Here is a 22,840-nt window from a genome sequence, read left to right on the forward strand (position 1 = left end):
ATTAGCATTTTGAGGTATTCCCTCCCAGTGTCTACATATTTTTTTAAATTGAAATATAATCGACCTACAACACTATGTTAGTTCCAGGTGCATAACATAAGGTTTCAATATTTATATACATTACAAAATAATCACCATGATAAGTCTAGTTACCATGATAAGTCTAGTTACCGTCTGTCACCATACAAAGCTATTACAATGTAATTGACTATACTCCCCATGCTGTATTTTTTTTGTTAGTTTCTGCTTTATAACAAAATGAATCAGTTATACATATACATATGTTCCCATATCCCCTCCCTCTTGCATCTCCCTCCCACCCTCCCTATCCCATCCCTCCAGGCGGTCACAAAGCACCGAGCTGATCTCCCTGTGCTATGCGGCTGTTTCCCACTGGCTATCTACCTTACGTTTGGTAGTGTATATATGTCCATGCCTCTCTTTCGCTTTGTCACAGCTTACCCTTCCCCCTCCCCATATCCTCAAGTCCGTTCTCTAGTAGGTCTGTGTCTTTATTCCTGTCTTACCCCTAGGTTCTTCATGACATTTTTTTTTCTTAAATTCCATATATATGTGTCAGCATACAGTATTTGTCTTTCTCTTTCTGACTTACTTCACTCTGTATGACAGACTCTAGGTCCATCCACCTCATTACAAATAGCTCAATTTCGTTTCTTTTAATGGCTGAGTAATATTCCATTGTATATATGTGCCACATCTTCTTTATCCATTCATCCGATGATGGACACTTAGGTTGTTTCCATCTCTGGGCTATTGTAAATAGGGCTGCTATGAACATTTTGATACATGACTCTTTTTGAATTATGGTTTTCTCAGGGTATATGCCCAGTAGTGGGATTGCTGGGTCATAGGGTAGTTCTATGTTTAGTCTTTTAAGGAACCTCCATACTGTTCTCCATAGTGGCTGTACCAATTCACATTCCCACCAGCAGTGCAAGAGTGTTCCCTTTTTTCCACACCCTCTCCAGCATTTATTGTTTCTAGATTTCTTGATGATGGCCGTTCTGACTGGTGTGAGATGATATCTCATTGTAGTTTTGATTTGCATTTCTCTAATGATTAAAGATATTGAGCATCCTTTCATGTGTTTGTTGGCAGTCTGTATATCTTCTGTGGAGAAATGTCTGTTTAGGTCTTCTGCCCATTTTTGGATTGGGTTGTTTGTTTTTTTGTTATTGAGCTGCATGAGCTGCTTATAAATTTTGGAGATTAATCCTTTGTCAGTTGCTTCATTTGCAAATATTTTCTCCCATTCTGAGGGTTGTCTTTTGGTCTTGTTTATGGTTTCCTTTGCTGTGCAAAAGCTTTGAAGTTTCATTAGGTCCCATTTGTTTATCTTTGTTTTTATTTCCATTTCTCTAGGAGGTGGGTCCAAAAGGATCTTGCTGGGATTTATGTCCTAGAGTGTTCTGCCTATGTTTTCCTCTAAGAGTTTGATAGTGTCTGGCCTTACATTTAGGTCTTTAATCCATTTTGAGCTTATTTTTTTTAATTAATCCTCTCATTATTTCTTTTTGAAAATAAAAGCAAATACTTATATATGTACATGTACCTCCCTTTCTTAGATAAAAGGTAGCATGTTATACATGTTGTTGTGTATCATGATAGATCAGAGCTCATCCATAGCAGTATTTAGAAATCTTCCTCATTCTTTTTACAGCTGCATAGTACTTTCATTATATAGCTGTACCATGGTTTATTGAACTGGTCTCCTACTGACAGACATTTGGATTGCTTCCAGTCCTTTGCTATTAAAAAATTAGTGCTTCAGTGAATAGCCTTATGCACATGTCAGAAGGATCTCAAAAACTTTTATTTATGTGATGTTTAAATATCTATCAACAGTTTTTTTAATATAAACTATCAGTGTTTAAAACTAATAATTTAAAATAAATATCAATTCATTTAAAAATTATAATAATAAACTCATTACTTGTTAACAAAAATAACTGTATTTTCTAAAACAAAAATGTTTAGTGAAAAGAGTGCCATTTTTTCAGTTTTGCACATCTTCTGCAATATGTCATTTTGGTTGAAGTATATGAAGAAAATTCTGTCACACCGATATGTACCTGGAAAAGGGATTTTAAATTTTAATGACTTTTTCAGATAATTATAGATATTCTCCCTTGATACTACACCAAAACTTGGCAGTTAGTAGTTTCTTAAAGATTAGTTGCAATATGGAGTCAAAAATTTCACTGTGATGGCCCTGATCACAGCAAAAGCTTGTAGGAGCCAGAACTCTGATGGAGGGGAGCCATCTCTGCTTGGTGGGCCTGTGGTGCCAGGAGGGTGGGGCCAGACCTTGTTGCCTTTTCCTGTCTGTCCTCCTGCCCCTTGGCCCTAGGCGCTGCATGTTGTGGGAGTGGGTGGTTTCTGGTCAGAGGACTATCAAGGGGGCTCCCAAGGACCTAGAAATCACCAGGGAGCTCATGGAGAGGAGGAGCTTAAGAAAGTGACTCTGTGGAATTGTTTATGAATTCGTGGGCCCAGGTCTGACGTACACGTACATGGATCAGATCGTAATTAGCATACCAAAGACATGGAGAACTGAGCTGATGGATAGACCTCTGCCCAGGTCACAGACTGAATCCAGAGTGGCAGGCACTCAGTACAGATCCAGATGGCACCACAAAGGCTTTGAAAACTAAGCTGACTTTGAAACCATAGCCCACAGAAGACAGGTTGGAACTTAACCTTACCAGATCATTTGCCTGCTAAAACAAAAATATCAGTATCAACATTCTCCGTAGGATTTAAACAAACCCAGGGTCTCATGAGTTAATATTTAAAATGTCCATAATACAATCCAAGATTACTCAGTATATAAGAAATTATGGAAATCTCAACTCACACAGGAAAAGCCCATCAACAGGTGCCAGCAGTAAGATGATCCAGATTTTGGAATTATCTGAAAAACACTTTAAAGCATCTTATTATTAAAATGCTCCAAAGAGCAGTCACAGACCTCTTGAAACAAATGTTAAAAAGTCTTAGCAGAGAAAGAAAAGATATTTAAAAAATAAATAAATAAAAACCAAAACCAAGTAGACATTTGAAAACTGAAAAATGCAATAACCAAAAATTTAAAACTCACTTGATGGTCTCAGTAGCAGAATGGAAATGACAGAGGAGAGAGTCAGTTAACTTGAAGATCAATAGAATTTACCTAATCTGGACTACAGAAAGAACAAAGATTGGATGGGGTGTGGGGGTGGGGAGGAACACAGAGCCTCAGAGGCCTATGGAACGAAAACAGTGGTTGAATATTCAATCTTTTGAATTTCATCGGAGCCCAAGGAGGAGAGGAGAAAAAATGTGATGCTGAAAAATATCTGACAAAATAATAGCAGAAAACTTCCCAAGTTTGGTGAAAGACATAAGCCTACAGATTTAAGGAGCAGAGTGAATCCCAAATAGGATAAACCCTGAGAAATTTACACCTGGGCATATTATAATCAAATGGCTAAAAGCAAAAAACAAAGAAAATAATCTTGAGAGAAGCCAGAGAAAACACATCTCATTAGAGAACAATAATTCAAATGACTAATGATTTCTCATCAGAAACCATGGAAGCCAGAAGGAAGTGGCAAACATTTTTAAAGTGCTGAAAGAAAAGAACTTTTAACCCAGAAATGTATATGCCACAAGACTGTCCTTCAGGAATGATGGTAAAATAAAGACATTTACTGATAAAGGAAAACTAAGAGAATTTTTAGCCAGCAGACCTCCTCTAAAAGAATTGTTAAAGGAAGTTCTTCAGACAGAGGGAAAATGATACCAGAAGGAAACTAGACACATCAGCAATGGAAGTTGAGCAACAGATACAGTAAATATCTGGATAAATATGATAAACTGTTCTCCTTGAGTTCTATCAAAATTCCCAGTTGAGAGCAAAATATATAACATTGTCTGATTGTTTTTCAGTATATATAGATATAATATATAAAACAACTATAACTATAGCATAAAGAGGAAAAGTAAAGAACCGAATATGGTAATAAGTTTTCTACATCTCAACTGAAGTGATAAAATATAGATTCTAAGTAGATGATGAAAAGTTAAGTATGTATTCCATTATCTCTAGAACACCTATTAAAAAATCATATAAGGAGACACAGAATCACAAAATTAAAATGAAGTTACAAAAACATGTTCAAATAGCCCAAAAGAAGGCAGGAAAAGGAAAACAAAGGAACATAAAACAGGAAATGAACAGGAAACAAAAGATATAAGACAACTGACTTAATTCTAAGCATATCAGTAATTACATCATATACATGATCTAAACATACCAATTAAAAGTCAGAGATTGTCAGGATGGGTTTTTCAAATAGTTCTAATTACATGCTATCTACAAGAAACGTTAAAAATATAACAGTATAGGTAGTTAAAAGCAAAGGATGGAGAAAGACATACCATGCAAAGACTAATCAAAAGAAAGCTAGAGTGGCTATATTAGTGTCAGACAAAGTAAACTTCGGAGCATAGGAAGTTATCCAAGAGAGACATTAGTACTAATAAGAGGGTCAGTACATTAAAAGGAAATACCAATCTTAAGTGTGTCTGCATCTAACAACAGAACTTCAAAATACGTGAAGCAAAATCTAAAAGGAGTAACAGACAAATCCATAATTATAGTTTGAGACTTTGACTCTCCCGTCTCAGTATTTAATAGATCTAATAGACAGGAAATCATCCAGGATATAGAAAAAGTGAGCAACATCATTAACCAACTGAATTTAGTTGACATTTATAGAACACTCCAACCAACAATAGCAGAATATATGATCTTTCCAAGTGCAGATGTAACATTCACCAATAAAATATGTTATCTGACCATAATGGAATTAAACTAGAAATGCATAACCAAAGGATAACAGAAAATCTCCAAAACTTGGAAATTAAACTGCATGTATCTAAATAATTCATGGGTGAAAGAGGAACTCTCAAGGGAAATTAGAAAATATTTTGAACTGAATGAAAATGAAAATATAGTATGTCCACATTTGTTGTGATGCAGCTAAAGTAGTCCCAGAGGAAATTTTGTAGCATTAAATGCTTATTTTAGAAAAGAAGAAATGTCTCAGATCAATAATCTAAGCTCTATCCCAAGAAATTAGAAAAGGAAGAATAAAATAGATTAAAATCAAGCAGAGGGAAGGGAATAATAAAGATGCATAATAAAGATGAGAACAGAATTCAATAAAAAATGAAAACAAAAATAATAGAGAAAAATCAGTGAAACCCAAAGCCAGTTCTTTGGAAACATCAATAAAACTGATAAAGCTTTAGCAAGAGTGACAGCAAAGGAGAGAAGCACAAACTACCAATATCAGGCACAAAAGAGGAGATACCACTGAATCCACTAGACATTAAAAAGGATAATAATAAAGGAATACTGTGAACAACTCTTTGCATAAAATTCAGCAACTTAGATAAAATGGATCACTTCTGAATACCACAAACTACAAAAACTCACTGAAGATTAAATAGATAGCATATGAATAGTCTTATAACAGTTAACAAAATTGAATTGTAGTTTAAAAACCTGCCAAAGAAGAAATCTGCAGGCCCAGATGGTTCGCTGCTGAATTCCTCCAAACATGTAAAGAAATACCACCAATTTACACGATCTCTTCCAGAGAATGGAGAAGGGCACAGTTCTTAACTTACTGTATATGGCTAGCATTACTCTGATACCAAAACTAGACAAAGACAGTACAAGAAAGAGAAAACTACAGACATATCTGTGAACATCATTGCAATATCCTCAACAAAACATTAACAAATTGAATTCAGCAATATATAAAAAAGAACAATACACTATCATCATGTCGGAGCTTATTTCCAGAATGCAAGGCTGGTCCAGTGTTTGAAAATAAATCAATGTAATCCACCATACTAACAGTCTAAAGAGAAAAATCACGTGATTATATCAATAGACACCCCTCCCCCCAAAAAAAGCCTATACACATTTTACAAAACAGAACATCCACTCATAAAAACTCTTGGCAAACTAGAAGTAGAAGGGATATTCCTCAACCTGTTAAAGGGCACCTATAAAAGTCCTACAGCTACCGTCACGATTAATGGTAGAGACTGAATGCTGAACGCTTCTAAGATTAGGAACGAGTTAAGATGTCCACTCTCAACATTCCTGTTCAACGTTATCCTGGAAGTCTTAGCCAGTGCAGTACAGCAATAAAAAGAAAAGACACAGAGTTTGGAAAGGCAGAAATAAAACTGTCCCTATTCACAGATTACATGATTATCAATGTAGAAAAACCCAAGGAATCTACCCAGAAAACAAACCAACAAAAATTAACTTTGACTAATGTGAATTTAACAAGGTTTTGAGGTAAAAGGTCAACACAAGTCAATCCCATTTCCATATATTAGCAACATTCAATTGGAAACCAAAATGTAAGAGCAAATACCATTACAGTAGCTCAGAGGAAAATTAAATGCTAGGTGCAAATTAACAAAACCTGTACAGGGTCTGTATGCTGAAAACTACAAAACTGCTAAAAGGTAATTTATTTGGTGTATAAACCATTTCATTCAGTTGTCAGCAAGATTTCTCTGCTTATCCTCAAATTACCTTTGAGGACAGATTCCAAAGTAGCAAATCATATTTTCATGCATTTACCTACATCTGTGTTGTATGAAATAGGTATACCAGGAGACCATCTATATATTATATTTATATGTACGTATGTATATTATGTGTGAGTGTGTGTGTGTGTATACATACACATATATATATATATATATATATATATATATATATAAAATCTTCAACATATCTAATTTTAAGAACATTCAAACAATGCCAAGTTTTGGTTCTTTTTCTAACAGAGGATCAATTGCATTCATAATGTCATTTGAAGTTGAATTTTATACTTAATCTACCCATTCATCTTTGTCAGCAGCTGCTTAGGAGATGTTATAAACATGTTACACAGTACTTCCACAAGTACTGTGCGTGTCAACTGTGTGATTTTTTTGGATTTCAGTTTGGAAGATATAAATGACACACTTTTTTTTAAGTTTAATTGAATATTTTCTCCTTTTATATCAGCTTTCCATTGCTTTCTTTTTTTTTTTTTCTTTTTTTTCCCGGGCCTCTCACTGTTGTGGCCTCTCCCGTTGTGGAGCACAGGCTCCAGACGCGCAGGCTCAGTGGCCATAGCTCATGGGCCCAGCCGCTCCGTGGCATGTGAGATCTTCCCGGACCGGGGCATGAACCCACGTCCCCTGCATCGGCAGGCGGACTCTCAACCACTGCGCCACCAGGGAAGCCCCAAGAACACATTTTTTTGTGTGTGGTATGCGGGCCTCTCACTGTTGTGGCCCCTGCTGTTGCGGAGCACAGGCTCCGGACACGCAGGCTCAGTGGCCATGGCTCACGGGCCCAGCCGCTCCGCGGCATGTGGGATCTTCCCGGACCGGGACACGAACCTGTGTCCCCTGCATCGGCAGGCGGACTCTCAACCACTGCGCCATCAGGGAAGCCCTCCATTGCTTTCTGATTTTTGGTTTTCCTCATTTAAGCGTTGTGGTTCACATATCTATTCATTGCAAAAAGGAGCTTATAAAGTTAATGCCTGGAATTCATATGAGTATCACCAGGGAATTTGATTATTATAACCTGTTTTCTGAGGCCATAACAGATGTAGTTTTGTACTTTAGTATTCACACATAAACCCTTTAGAATGTGATCCCCTACAGTTTCTGACTGGGCTGAACACTCAGGGCATGGTAATGAAAAGAAGCACTTCACTTTGAGTCTAAGAGCTAATCATCTTCATAACAAACCTTGATAAAAAAAAAAAGGCACCCTGCACAAGCTGCTGTGACCAGTCATTCATTCATTGCCTAGCCATACAGAATATAAAGCAGTTTAGGAATGTTGGTTATTCTACTCAATACCATAAGTTAATAACCTTGATGAAGAAATTTCAAATGTGCTGATTAAATTCACAGTTGACACTAGTTAGAATGGTTACTATTCTAGAAAATAGGAATCAAATTTGGAATGATCTTAACCATTGGGAAGAAATACCTTTAAAGCAGAGTAAAACTAAAGATGAATTTAGATACTATACATAAAGACAAAAGAACAATAAAAACATATGAGAAAAGGTATTAATGGGATGGAAGTATTAGCTCTCACCTTTCTCATCCAGTAGCTAAAACTTTGGAAATGTAGAAATGACATGGACATCCTCATTTAACAGTGAGAGAATGTCTGTCCTCCCTCCCCTTCCTGCCTTTTTGCTCAAGGGCAGCCAGTCCAGACCCATTCCCTTCCCCAGTTTGTACCCTTGTGGTTCCGTCTGTGATGACTTTACTCTCACATACTTAGGCCCACAACTTCCCGCATTTAATTGGCCTGACAATATCTGCTTGTGCTATCTTATATTCCCCCCAAATCCTGCTATTTCTGTGCCTATCTCTCTCTCTCTCTTCTTTGTAATCTAACCTCTAGTTCCTGATTTCCAGTTATTTGTAACAACGGTGGTAAAAGAAAGTTTCCTCCCAATCATAATGACCACGAACTGAATAGCAAATCTGTTACTTCTGGGAGAGGGAGAGGGGGCAGTAAAAAGCCAATCCCGTTCTGTCATGTGAGCTCTAACACGGAAGCTTATCCTTTATGTTACATCAACAACAAACCTTCCTATGTGCCAGGTGCTATGCATACTGAACTTGCTCAGATCTCACAGCAGCCCCAAGAGGCAGGCACTGTGGACAGTGAAGCCACATTTACAGATGAAGTGCCCAAGAGGCTAGGTCAGTTGCCCGGGTGATGCTGCCGGTAGAACTGAACACCTGACTGCTACTGCATACTGCCTTGCTCTTAGAACTGAGCCTGAGCATGGCCACAGCAATCGGACCCGAGAACTTGGAGGGCACTTAAGTAGCAGTAAAAAATCATGAAATGCTGGCAAATACATTCTGTCGGAGGGTTAAAGAAATTTTGGTTGTGCAAGTGTAGGGAGGAGAAAAATGTTAATTGGGTTTCAAACATACGAAGGATTTGTTGAAGAATAATGAACATTCCGTTTCAGTCAAAGACTTTCTGAAGGAAGACGTGCAGAGAGGGCGATCAGGAGTACCTCTGTTGGGTGGGAGGAACCCTGTCTTACCATCAGGTCTAAGGAATGACAAACCGGGAGGTTGTGAAGGGCCCACGAGATGAGTCTTGAAAGGACGAATGTGTTCAAGACGTGTGATTCAGTTGATTGTGACTGTAATTTCCCCATTTAATTTTGAGCAGATACGTGTCTTCATTCTTATTCTTGATCTAATGTTACCTAAAATGTGGATAGAACTTTAGAACTGAAGACAGGTAGTTCAGCCCCATACTTTACAGACAAGAAAACAGAGTCAGAAATTAGATGTGTGTTGTCATAGGAATACCTGCTAAGGGCCAGAACTGAGTTTTGACCCCAAGTCTCCTGACACCATGTCCACAGCTCAGACTGCTTTTGGGGGGTTTTGATAGTCACAGAAGAAACTGTTTTTGAGAATTTCTACTTAATAGAGTGAGATTGCTGTGTGCATAAGAGAGTGGGGTGTAAGTTTTCACTGATTTATGAACTGTCCTTTTTCTTTGTGTAGTATGAACCCAGAGGACCTGGTCGGCCCTTGTACCAAAGAAGAATCTCATCTAGCTCAGTCCAGCCTTGTTCTGAAGAAGTAAGCACTCCTCAAGACAGTCTTGCTCAGTGTAAAGAGCTTCAGGACCATAATAACCAATCTTCTTTCAACTTTTCCTCCCCGGAGTCCTGGGTAAACACCACCTCATCTACCCCCTATCAGAACATTCCGTGCAATGGATCCAGCAGGACAGCTCAGCCCAGAGAGTTGATAGGTAAGACAGGGTTGGGGGTTTCCACAATTGCAGTTTTAACTACTCAGCTCCTGGGTATTTATGGAGTTTTTCTTCTCCCATTCCTTCCATTCGCATTATTATCTTGGAACAATATTTAATGCTCATAGCTCGCAGGTGTGCCTCAGGATTAATTTAGGACTATATTGTTTCCATATTTATGGTCTGGAAGGTAAGTAGACCTACCCGTATTTGGGAGCTGATCATTTTGATCATTTTAACCTATGAATGCGTGAAAGAAGTAAGGGAACCTAAAATGTATTTCTAAATCAGATCACCTTTGCTTGGGAAAAGCTTGTTTTCTGGATTTTTGTGTTTTCTTCTTAGTTGGAGGTGGCAGTTGGTTAGGTCAATTTCAGTTTTCAAGGATTTATTGTCAATAAAGTTGTTAACAGTTTGCTACACAATAGAGTTTGGCCGTAAGAGAAACCAGTAAAGTCTGACATTTTGAGATTTAGAAATCCAGTGTTTATTCCTTATATTCTAATGAACTGAGAAATCCAAGTCCAAAGAAGAAAAAAAAGAAGGCATAGGAAGGCCTTGGAATGGATATGGCTGTAAACCTGTGTGCTGGGAAGTCTGAAGTCTTCAGCCTTGAACGCGAGTGCACATTTATCTTTCCTTTGTTTCCCTCTTTTTTTATGTGGAATGTAAACAATGATACTGTTTGAGTTCTCTGATCTATATAGCCTTCTCTTTGTAGGCTGTAGTCATTGATCTTTGTGAACAAGTCTGTGATCGTCGGTGAATTTCTGCCTTGATAGCATCAACCTTTGTATTTTAAATTAATTTTGTTCATCTTTAGAATGTGAATCCATTGTGCCTGTAACTGACCCATTTTGGAGTATGTGCCATATAAGCATATTTTTAGAACAATAGACATGGTAGGTCAAAAAGCATTAAAAAGGTATTGGTTTCTTTCCTGTCAAGAGACATGGTCATTTTAATCTTTAAACATTCATTAGTACCTTCTATGGATAAAGTGTTGTATTTTGCCTGGGATTGCTTTGTCATTTTAAAGGTCTAACAGAAATGCACTCATCATATTTGAGTTTCCTGAGAAACATCTAAATTACAAATAAGTGATGAAAATTTGTTACTTCTTAGTTGTTTTGTGTATTATAATGTATTTTAAAGACAACATCATTTCTCCTTTTTTTCTGCCTAAATTTTAAGATAGCTTTTGGCCGAAATCAGCAAAAATCTGATAAAGTTGAAATTTCCTGAGCAAGTGCCCAAAGCACATGTCATTTATGGTGTCTTCTCCACAAATATAAAATTATTATTTTCTTCATTGCTAAGAGACAAATACCAGTATTCTTTAGTTGAAAGTAACACTTAACTAAGTATTTAAAAATTAATTCAAAATCACTAATATCCTGAAGCACAACTTCTTGTCTGACAGTATGTATGTATGTATGTATGTATGTATTTCTTATTTTATTTTATTTTTTCATTTCATTTCATTTCATTTTTAGAGGAATGTAGCAATTGCCGGTGGTGAATCAGAAGGAAAATAATCACCACTTGGGAAACGTTTGAGACTTATTTCTTGAGTTGAAGGAAACTGTTCATATTATATTGGTTTGGAATTTGAAAAGAGGTCATGATATGGCCATATTTTCTCCACAATTACAAGCCTGAGAGCAAAGATCATGTCTCTGACCTTTTTGAACTTTGGATTTCCCATTTTGGTACTGATCACACTTGGTAAATGCCTGCCTGCTGAGTAAGGAGATCATGAAAATAGACCCTGTGCGATCGAGGGGGTGATCCAGTCTCACTGCAGGACCTCTGTGTGCACAGCGAGGGTGGGGTTTGTCTCTCCAACACATATGTGTTCGGGTTCTATTCTCTTCTCTTGGTGACAAGGCATACTTTATCAAGCATTTTCTTTTTATGCACAGATGAAAATTAAAGATTAGGTAGAGATATGTATTTTGAAAAAAGTCATTGGTTGCCAGATTAGTAAAATTCATAGTTTTAAAGAATAGTTTGTCTTACCAGGCGCATATATGGTAAATCAAATTGACAGAGATCTTACATTCATGATTAGATAAGCGTGTAGGCATTAGGCTAAACTGCCTCTAAAATATTATTTTGTAAGTATTTATTATTTACTTGAAAACATTCTAAACTCTAATTATATTGTCATGAAGATGAGAATATGGGTAAATAAGACTTAGTAAAGTAAATAAAAATGGTAAGTTTTTGAACAGCTAGTAAAATGTTTATTTTGTATATTATATTAGACAGTACAGGCCACTTTTATATTGAAGTGTTTGTTAAACTAATGCTCTTAAAAACAATTGTTTCATTCACAAAACCAGTGACATTTAGACAGAAAAGGTGGTAAACGTTCCAGAAAGCTGTTAAATGGCTTAAAATAATTTTGAACAATTTTGTGAATTTTTAAAGTTTTAAAATAATAATTTGAAATTAGCATATTGAATCAATGAAATACTAAAACTAAAAAATGAACTATTTTTCTCCTTAACTTTCCACAAATAGGTAATAAACACAAGGAAAAATGTCCATAAATATCAGTAATCAAAGACATGCAAAGTAGAACTACAAGATAATTATTTATTTATAAAATAAGCTAAAGTTAAAAAAATAGTAACACTAGTGTTGTGATGTAGTAGGGAAATGAGCAAGCATTGTTGGTTGAGTATAAATGGGCAGTATTTTCCTGCAGGGAAGCTTGGCCATAGTTAATCCAAAACTTTCACTGTGTATGTACTATATGACCCAGCCATTGTACCTCTAGGGATTTATCCTAAGGGAGCAGTCGTGAATATTTAGGAATATTTATCTATAATAACATTTATCACAGTGTAGAAAAGTGAAAAATTGACTATTATCCATATTTCTAAAAATGAGAGATTACTTTAAAAAGTTATGAAATATCTGCATTATATTACATCCTTAGGGAAAAATGCACCAGCAAGTTAAGGCTTATTAGCTCTGGTATTTGGAAATATGAATGACTTATTTTCTTCTTTGGCCTTTGTGTAATTTCCAAGTTATCCTCAATGAATACGTATTATGATTTTAATCCAATCTAATGTTAGTTAAACTTTTAAAAGATTGAAAGCAAAAGCAATGTTTAAAATAAGTTATGGGGCTTCCCTGGTGGTGCAGTGGTTGAGGGTCCGCCTGCCGATGCAGGGGACACGGGTTCGTGCCCTGGTCCGGGAAGATCCCACATGCCGCGGAGCGGCTGGGCCCGTGAGCCATGGCTGCTGAGCCTGCGCGTCCAGAGCCTGCGCGTCCAGAGCCTGTGCTCCACAACGGGAGAGGCCACAACAGTGAGAGGCCCGCGTACTGCAAAAAATAATAATAAATAAATTAAATAAGTTATGATTTAGGGGGCCATAAAATTAGTTAGTAATAGTGGAGTCGAATATTAAAGGACCTTGGAATTCGGCAGATGATAGGAAATGTGAAGTAAAGTCTACAGCAGTTTTCCCCACCTTATTCCATGTTTACTTACATATTATAAGAAAAGGTCGTGTTTTTAAGAAACAGAATCTAGGTGCTGCTGTTTCTTAGGTTAATAATAGAAGCTGTTTTAACCCGAAGTCTGCATATAGAGCTCATTTTTATTTAAGAAAGAACCTGTTTGTTCCCATTTTCAAACTGTGAGCAGTTAATATAATAAATAGCAAAGTGTGCAATTGTACAAGTTAGTTTTTTGAAGCAAACCTTCAGACTTGACCTTTAGTTTTTATATGTTTAGTTATCGCAGTTCACACAGTTAATTCTTCTTCAAGTGTTTATGAGATGGAGAAGTTCAGTTAGATGTGTTGTGATTGCAGAGTGTTGTGGCAGAAGTTGTCTGTCCTTGTGGCTCTCCTGTCTCTGAGTTCCTGGAGATGAGAACCAGCTGTGACACACTGAGCTAGTAAGATGCCTGAGTGTCGCTGGGCTTGCCCTTAAATCGATGCTACTCTTCTCTGCTTCTAGCTCCGCCCAAGACCGTCAAACCCCCTGAGGATCATCTGAAGCCTGAAAACCTCGAGGGGTCCAGTTCCTTCAATTACAGTGTCCTGCAGCATCTCGGCCAGTTCCCCCCACTCATGCCCAACAAGCAGATCGCGGAGTCAGCCAACAGCAGCAGCCAGCAGAGCTGTGGAGGCAGCAAGCCCGCCATGTCGTATGCCAGCGCTCTGCGGGCTCCGCCCAAGCCCAGGCCCCCGCCGGAGCAGGCCAAGAAGAGCAGCGACCCTCTGTCTCTGTTCCAGGAACTCAGCCTGGGGAGCTCATCGGGCAGCAATGGCTTTTACTCCTATTTTAAATAATCACTTTTTTTTCCTCCAGGGAGAGTGTTTTCATTTCTGTTTGTATCAGTAGAATTAAGATAGCTGGACTTCACCTATAGATGCACAGTTTCCTTTGTTTTAATATTAAGTATGTTCTCAGTTGCTTTGCTGCTAGACTTGCAACTAATTTTTTTTACAGTATATTCCATTATTTTGCATTTTTGACATGAGTCGGAATTTTGACAGCTTTTATGTGGAATAAAAAATATTTTTAAATTTGTGTATTGTTACATATGTTTGCATCAAGCTAGCAGCTAAGAGGTTAATTGTGCAACTATTAAAAAAGGAGAAAAAAAGTTTGTCTAAAATGTATTTAAAAAGAAAAAAAAATTGTAAGTAGCATTTACATTTATTCAGTAATATTACCATACGCTGGGTTTCTGTACCAGAAATGGCCAGTTGATGTACAAATGTATGTTATTTTTGCTTAAATTCATTGAAAATTTTTTAAAATAAAAGGGGGCAGCATCTTCTAAATACTTTAAGTTTTATCAGCTTTTTTTGGTGACAAGATGCTGCATTCTAAAACTTTTATAGTTTTAGACTATGTATGATGTGCTGTTGTAATCTCCATCCACTGTAGGATAGAGTTAAAGGCATTCTTTGCAGGTGTATTTCATATGCCACTGTTTTTTGTAACATGAAAAAAACAGTGGCATACTTAATTATTTTTTGGACAAGCTACACTTTAAGCTTGTTTTTAATGTTAATTTGATAGTGTGTGTTTTTTTTTAAACAAATCATGAAGCTGAAAAATTTTTAGGATTGTTGGTGCTTAGTAGACTTGATAACTATTTTAAAAATGCGTGAATTTAGTAAAATCTTCTTTTCCTCACTATGCATGTGTAAATGTTCGTAATCTGGCTTCCCCCCTCTCCAGTGGTATAAAGAGTTGTGCCGCTTTAAGGTTTTTTTTCCCTCCAGTAAAAATTTTGGTACCTTTATTTGATGTTTACATTAAAATGTGACATTATACATGGCAATTCAAATATTTTGCTAACTGTTTTGTTTGAGGAACATCATTAAAGAAGAAAGATAATGTTTGTCAAAGATGTATCAAAATTCATCAAAATCTGGGGCAAGAAGCTACCCTTGTTTTCATGTCTTTTGATTCTTCTAAAAGAACCCCACTGAACTTGTACAAAAATATAAAATTTAAACAGCTATCTTAAATATCCTACAGTCTAAACATTGTTTTGAATGAACTTTGGTAAAATCCAAAGAAAAGTGTTTACCCTCTTAAAACTTGTGGTCTCGTAACACTTTTGAAGCGATGCATGTCCATATTGTTTTCCTGATCTAGTAGTACTACTTTTATACTTCAGAGATATCTTGAAACTACAATATAACCTTTAAAAAAACCATAAAATAATAAGGTAAGGTTGGGAAACACTGCAAATCCTGAACGGATCCTGATGATCCGTCCAAAAATCGTTTTCTTTCGGAAGACTGCCTTTGAATACGCCATCCTCTATTCACGGTCCATTTTTAAAGCAGAGTTGAAAAGTGGAGGGCAAAGAAAAGCGTCTACGACGGGAGTTTAGTTGGTGTTGGCCAGCAGTAGTCCCCTGTAAGCCTCAGACAGTTTGGGAGAAGAGAGTGCCTTTAGTTAAAGGCTGTCAAGCTGCAGGACAAATGAAGAGAACCTCTTTTTTATTCAGTTCTGTCTTTCTGCCCAGAGTGCAGTTCACTTCTCTGTGGCTTCACGTTACAGGCTGCAGGTCTCTGTGTAAGGCGGCAGATGTAGACGTGTAGACTGCAGACGTGTTAATGGTTAGTATAAATCACAGTTGGAAAACGGAGCCAGCAAGTTACAACACCTCGTTTTCTCTGTAAGATGTCAGATCACCACATTTAGTGATGTCAGATTTTACTCAACATAGTCACAAGAAAAGAAGAAAAAGTTTTGTCATATAGCTGTGTATTTCTAACTCTGTGACAAAACTCAAGATACAGCCCAAATGAAAATGAGATCCCCCTGATGTGAGGATGTCGATGAAAAATAATGTTCTTGTCAGTGATGATTCTCCTCCCCCGAAAATATACAGGACTGCGACACAAGCCAGGTAAATGGTCGAAAGCATGCTGATCTTACAAAGACAGAACTATCCCATCAGGGCTGTCAGTTAACCCCTTGTCATAAAGTAATTGCCTAATCATCTATTTTCCATACTTGAACCTTTAAAAAATACCAGTTTTAAAATTATTTCTATTTAAATGTGCCCACCCTACCACCCTTATATATTGATGGAAGCTTTGCATAAGGAAGCTGTTACATTGTTGTGACTTTGCTGTTCTAAGCGGTTATTTCTAAAAAACTAAAAGTAATAGCTACTTCTTAGTCCACTGCTCTGCTGAGAATGTCTGAGTGTTCCTCACTTCCTTATTGTTTCTACAGCCAGTCAAGGATTGGAATGTTTCCATCTCAGCTTTACTTAATGCCGTCTTTCCAACTGTGCTTTAAATGTAATGTATACATAATAATATCTTGTAACGGTTTTGAGAAAGTCTTACTGCAAGAATCATTGCAAGTTTCCATTGAAATGAGGCGTGGCTTCTGAGTACCATTCATCCTGTTGGATATTACTTGAGTAGTGTTAGCAAGTGCCCACGAATCAGACTTAAAAAACAACTTACAGTCGGCCCTCCGTATCTGCGGGTTCCATGCCCACCGATTCAGCAAATCATGGATCAAAGATATTAAAAAAAAAAAAAAAATTCCAGAAAGTTCCAAAAAGGAGAGCTTGAATTTGCCCTGCGCTGGCAACCATTTGCATAACATTTATATTGAATTAGGTATCATAAGTAATCTAGAGATGATTTAAAGTATATGGGAGGATGTGTGAAAGTTATATGCAAATGCTACATCATTTTATATAAGGGACTTGAGCATCCTCGGGTTTTGGTAGTCCTGGGGGTCCTGGAACAGACCCCCTGCAGACACTGAGGGGCGACTTATGTTTTATATACTAGGTCCAACCTTAGAGTTCAGGTGGAACTTTTTTTTTTTAAGCTTGATGTAAGCTCTGGGATAATACCAAGTATTACCAACTTCCTTTTCTTCCAAAACAGATTTCTTCTAAGTGAGGTTAGTTGTTCACATGTCTTTCTACTTCTTTGTTCTTTGTATCACTCTGAAGTTTCCTTTTTCTTGCCAGAACTATTTTTTATTCATTTTACTTTTTAATTTCAGTGCTACTGAGATTTTCTTTTTTTACCTTAAAGAAATTCTTTTGGGTGATAGAATTTGTAGAGTTTTCATGCTGAATTTTTTTTCCCTATCTAAAAATGAATTTCTGTTAAGATCTAAATGAGCCTCATTCAGTGTAACATGGATATTTTCTGGTGGGTTTTTCAAAGGGGTTTTGGTTGCCATTTGGCATGTGCTTTGCCAAATTGTTATAGCAGAGCTTTGTTTTTGAAAAATCAGCATTTAATTATTGACCATTTAAACAACGTGACTTTCATTTTCCTTTCCTCAGACAGATATGCTTTCTCTCCAGGTCATTTTGTATGTGTGAAATAATAAACTGCTTTGTGTGGTTTTTTTCATCAGAGATTCTAGAACAAGTTTGAGTTTGGTGTGAACATCAATTGGTCTTTTCAGTTCAAAGAACTGCAGAATAAGTAAAATAATCAGAATTCCCACTGAATAAGCATTACCTAATTAAACATAGCGATCTCCAAGACCTATTTGTGAAAATAGTTTCCTTTTTTATGGTGGCATTGAAATTGCTGAGAAAGTAACTGAATTCCCTAACTTGAGATAATTAAGATATAGTGTTATCTTGCTCTGGTATAGTCGATCTTACATGTTTAATATTTTCCACATATATACATTTCAAGAGCAAAGCTATAAACATATAGGAATGTATCCCTAGCGACCTGCGCTGGAGAGAGTCACCTTGCCTAAGAGCCAGTGTGTGAAAACCAATTTCAAGTTAAATTTCAGATTTCAGCTATTGTTATTAAGAAAATTAAATTTACTGAAATCGCCATTTTAAGAAGAGACACCTGTTATCCTTAGATAGAATTGTTTCCTACTGGAGTTGTTTTTAAAAAGAGAACCCAGAAAAAGCCTATAAAAATACAAGATTAAAACTTTAAATGTATTGCAAGATACAAATTGCTACCTTAAATGTTACTTAGGCGCTCTGGTTTTTCTTCTAGCTCCACAAAGGTAGTACTTTGTCTTTTATAATTTACCAGACGTTGTTTCTTGCGAACCATCCCTTTAACTATTGAGAAACCCTCAATTTCTGCCACCACCCTTATGTGCGCTCCTAAATCTCAAAGGATATGTCTTAATGGATCTGATTGTTCACTCCGCTTTTTGCCACCTGGCCCACACACTATTGAGCAATTAGAAATAACGGATACTGTTCTAACCATGATTTCTTGTTCAGAATATCAGCTAGTGATGTCCGCCACATAAAGGTAACAGGAAAAAGTGGCATGTTAGTCTTCAGAGTGCTCATTATATTAGGTTTCTCGAGTTCTCCATCTCCTTGGGGTTGGATATTTATTTGCTGAGGTTTCACTGTAAAGCTGCTAAATTCACACTACTTTCATACCTGTTTAATTAGCAATTTCAAGACCATTGGTAGAAGGAGTGAATCAATCTTGCTGACATTTAACATTCTCTTAAAGCACATTCAGGAAGTGGCATTGTTATTACTTTAAATTAGAATATGAGATTAAACAGATCACAAAAAATTTTAATGTAACATTTAAATTTTTTGAAATGTTTGAAAATATCTACTTTGGAATAAACTTTAAGGAAACAGTCACAGGAGCTTCTAGATTTTTTTTGAAGGGTGGTACCTAACAGAAAAGAATATAGGCTTAGTAATGTGAACTGTGGTTAAATCCTAAACCCAGTTATACAGTATTAGTCTAAAGCTTCTAAAACTGGAGTGTTAAGAAAACCCAGAGACATTCATATACTTACAGTTTCAGTAATGTATTAGACCAGACTTTATTTGCAATTTGTTCAACAGAGAGATTTTATTTTGATACGAATATTAAGCATAAAGCATAGTAAGTTTTATATAATTCTATAAGTTCATTAAACAATATTACGGAATTTTCATTATATTCTTCGGGAGTCTTTTTAGCTGTTTCTACATCTCATATATGAGGTGTCTTCTGTGTTTTATTTTGCATACTAGCATGTGACTGCCTGCCTTAGAACTGTGTATAGGAGGGGAAACCAATATTACTGAAAATTTTAGTTTTGATGTTTTGAAATAAATTTCATCATTAGTTTTTTTTTTTTTTTTTTTTTTTATGTTTGAGCAGTTGAGGGGAAGGGGCAAATTCCATAGGTTTCAACACAGAATAGAAGGAGTATCTGTTTACAAATATGTCCTGTTTTAAGATATGCAAATTTTGAGCAGGATAGAGCTAGTGGATCTCGAACTTTAGCCAGCGTCAGAATTACCTGGAGGCCTTGTTAAAATACAGGCTGCTGGACCTGCCCCACAGTTTCTGATTCCAGTCTGGAGCCTGATCATCTGCATTTACAACAAGTTCCCAGGCAACACTGATGCTGCTGGTCCAGGTACCACACTTTGAGAACCACGGGTCTAGAGGAAGTCTGAGGATGTTTTCAGTCATGCATTTATTTACTCAGTGTACAAAACTGATCTCTCGAGACATTTTTATAATTCTGATGCCGCGACGGGGACATTCATGGAGAAAGACCTCCGTGGAGTGCTGGGCCCTTTGGGGGGCGGCTACCACCACCACCACCACCCCCGCCCCTCAGTGCTCACCCCGTTTGAGGTCTGTGCTGCTCTTCCCCGTGACGGGGCCGGAGCTCTCGCATTTGTAGGGTGAGTTTGGTTTTGTGTACACTGCAGCCTGGGCTTTGGTCTGGAAGCTGTGCATTTGTTTGGAGCGCTTAGAGTCAAACTCGACGCTCCATACACGTGGAGATGAGGATTGTGGAAGGAAGCCATCTGACTGTCACGAGAATGCACTTTGCGTTTATCGAGGCCCTAGGTACCGGAGGCCCCGTCCTAAGATGGCAGTGACCTGACGCATGGAAAACGATAGATAATCCCCAAATGATGTAGTCGTAGTTTTTATGTTTTGGGGGATGAGGGAGGTGAGGGCAAAGGATTTGCTTTTCAAATTATGTGTTTCTCAGGTTAACAAAGTTATTTTGGATTCTCTGCCATGCCGGTAGGTGTTAGGGGAGCCTGAATTGTATATGGCGGAAAATTGATAATTGTCTCTGATTACTTTGCTACCTTTAAAAAAACCTATATATGTTTGCAAAAAAAGTCTAGAGGAATCTACCACCTACACAGCATGAGTTATTCATAAACCATAGGTGCACATGTATGAGCAAGTTATTTTTGAGAAAGAAACTGCCTACAGTATAATAAACCTACAGGTCTTTGGATCTTTTAAAATTCACGTGCTATTGTTGTTAATATTCCCCCTGGAGTGCAGCTTGAGGGGTATTGGTCTCTGCCTCTGTCTGGTTTTTTGTTTGGCTTTGAATTTATCGAGACACTAGAAAGAGAAGAAATTATTTTTAAGGTAATAGATTATAGAATGACTTAGATGTAGACCGTATGATAAGCATCATAGAACACACAGCTTTGGAATTCTTGAAACAGTACTTCCTCCTTGAAAGGCAAGGTAACCTTTGGTGGGATTGTTTGTATGTTCAGCACAGGTTCCTTTATCCAATTCCCACTCATAGGGAGGCTCAGTTTATTTATTCTTTGCACGATGACTTGGATGTGAAGACTTCTCTGTCTTTCAGCTAGTCAGAGGGCTCTTTGGTCCAGGATGAAGTCCTGACATGTCAGTTACACCTGAACGTTTCTCAGCCTGCTCCCCCACCCCATACAGAGCAAGAGTCTTGGATTTTTACATATCCAGACCATGCCTACTTCCTATAAACCCGTGTTATGACATTGTACTGTATCCGCTTTCTGTGCCAGTCATCCCACCTGATTCTTTGAAACCCATGAAGGTACTGGTTAAGTGTAGTAGTTGTATCCTAGGTAAATCCAGTGATTAAAATACCTCTCCTCTCAATTATAAAGGTAATGGGTTTTGCATCTTATTAAAGGGTTCTGTCATTAGTGATACAGGTTTTGTTTTTGTTTTTTTAATGCTTCAAGAATACAGTTCTTATCTAAACTTGTTCAGCTAACTTCATACAATCACTTGGCAAATTTATACTGGGTCTTATTTTGGCAAGCCTTCCAAAGGAAGGTTACATAAAACTGAGATGATCAGTTTCCATCTCTTAAAAGTACCAGTTGTACAGCCATCTAATAATCATAATTTATGGCAAAATTATAACAAAATTATTTTTTTCTTTGCAGTTAATGATACCTCATCTGAGAGTTCTAATACCTAAAGAGTTTATGCTTAAAAGTAAAAATGACTTTGTACCATAAAATAACCCCAAAGCCACTCTCTAGGGTTTTTATTTTCTTCCTTTTTTGTCATTTTCTTTTTAAACTTAGTTTTAGAATTACTTCAGTCGCTTTGGTTCCTTAGAACAAGTTCTCAGTTTGGAGGTCTATAATTCCTACGTTGTGATCATTGTCTCAGTGAAGTTCTTTTGTTTTAAAAGATTCATGGTAACACAAAATGTATTTTACTGCTACAACTAAAATGTATTTATAATAAAATGCCTTTTTAATAATTTGGAGATCCGTTTGTTATGTGTGAACCACAATCCTCTGCTTCCTTTTAAGAGCAAAGGTCTGACAGAAGTTAAGCACAGCACTTTGATTTTATTCATGATATTAATCAGTAAAACCAGCTAAAGTAACAGAGCTCAACATTCATTTGTAAAATTGTGACTCTATAGTTTCCAGAAGTTTGCAACTTTACTTGTATCTCTGAACTTCAGCAGAAGCAAAGGCCTAAAGGCTTCAAGTGTTACCTGAAAGTTTAAAGATCATCCGCGATCAGTGAGAAAATGAGCCCTTTTCAAATTGTCATTCAACGTGGTTCTTAGGAATTAAAAATAGTGATCATGAATTGGTCTCAACAAGTCCCTTGTTGATGCTGGGCTTGTGGAGCCCAGAATTCATTTCAGAACTTGTAAACCTACTTGGTATCAGTATATTATGAAGGTATAATAATAACACACTTCACAGGGGTGCATGGCATGCATTGCTCCCTCCCCACCCCTGCCCCTCCCCTCCAGATGCTGGCTGTGCAGAAAAATTGCCCTGAGTCAGGGTCTTATTTTTGTTGGGGAAATAATTCTTTGCATCTGCCATGATACGATTTTGAGAAGCATTAGCAGGCCAAAGGATGCTTTGTGTGCCCTGGCTCTTTTATTTTTAACACCCCATTAATGTGGCACCATAAATCTAACTTGAATATTCTGTGCTTCAAGTGTGCAAATGTAAGAAGATAGGGCAGTCAGCCTTTCATAAGGACAATTTCTAATTCTTACTCATTGCAGTGAATCCGTTTTTAAGCTAGGTATCTTGCTTTGTTTGACTTGATCTGATACAACATAAATCATCTCTGGATTTTGGAAAGGAACACACTTCTTTACAGATAAATCAAATGGCTTTGGAAGACTCCCTGGGCTGCCATC

The 22,840-nt window shown here is 37.1% G+C and overlaps 1 protein-coding gene across 6 annotated transcripts in view; it reads left to right on the forward strand.

Moving 5' to 3' along the window:
• The window catches only part of HELZ (helicase with zinc finger), a 179,075-nt gene extending 157,147 nt beyond the window's left edge, over positions 1 to 21,928 (forward strand). For 5 of the 6 annotated variants that reach the window (XM_081219682.1, XM_081219680.1, XM_081219684.1 and 2 more), the window contains 2 exons: positions 9,655 to 9,907; positions 13,895 to 21,928. In XM_081219682.1, the coding sequence (XP_081075808.1) occupies positions 9,655 to 9,907; positions 13,895 to 14,229 (588 nt within the window). In that variant the 3' untranslated portion in view covers positions 14,230 to 21,928. The remainder of the gene's footprint in view (positions 1 to 9,654; positions 9,908 to 13,894) is intronic. The other variant, XM_081219685.1, reaches the window with a different exon arrangement.
• The last annotated feature ends 912 nt before the right edge of the window (positions 21,929 to 22,840 follow it).

Source organism: Mesoplodon bidens, assembly GCF_964165515.1.
Source record: "Mesoplodon bidens genome assembly, chromosome: 19".
NCBI lineage: Eukaryota > Metazoa > Chordata > Mammalia > Artiodactyla > Ziphiidae > Mesoplodon > Mesoplodon bidens.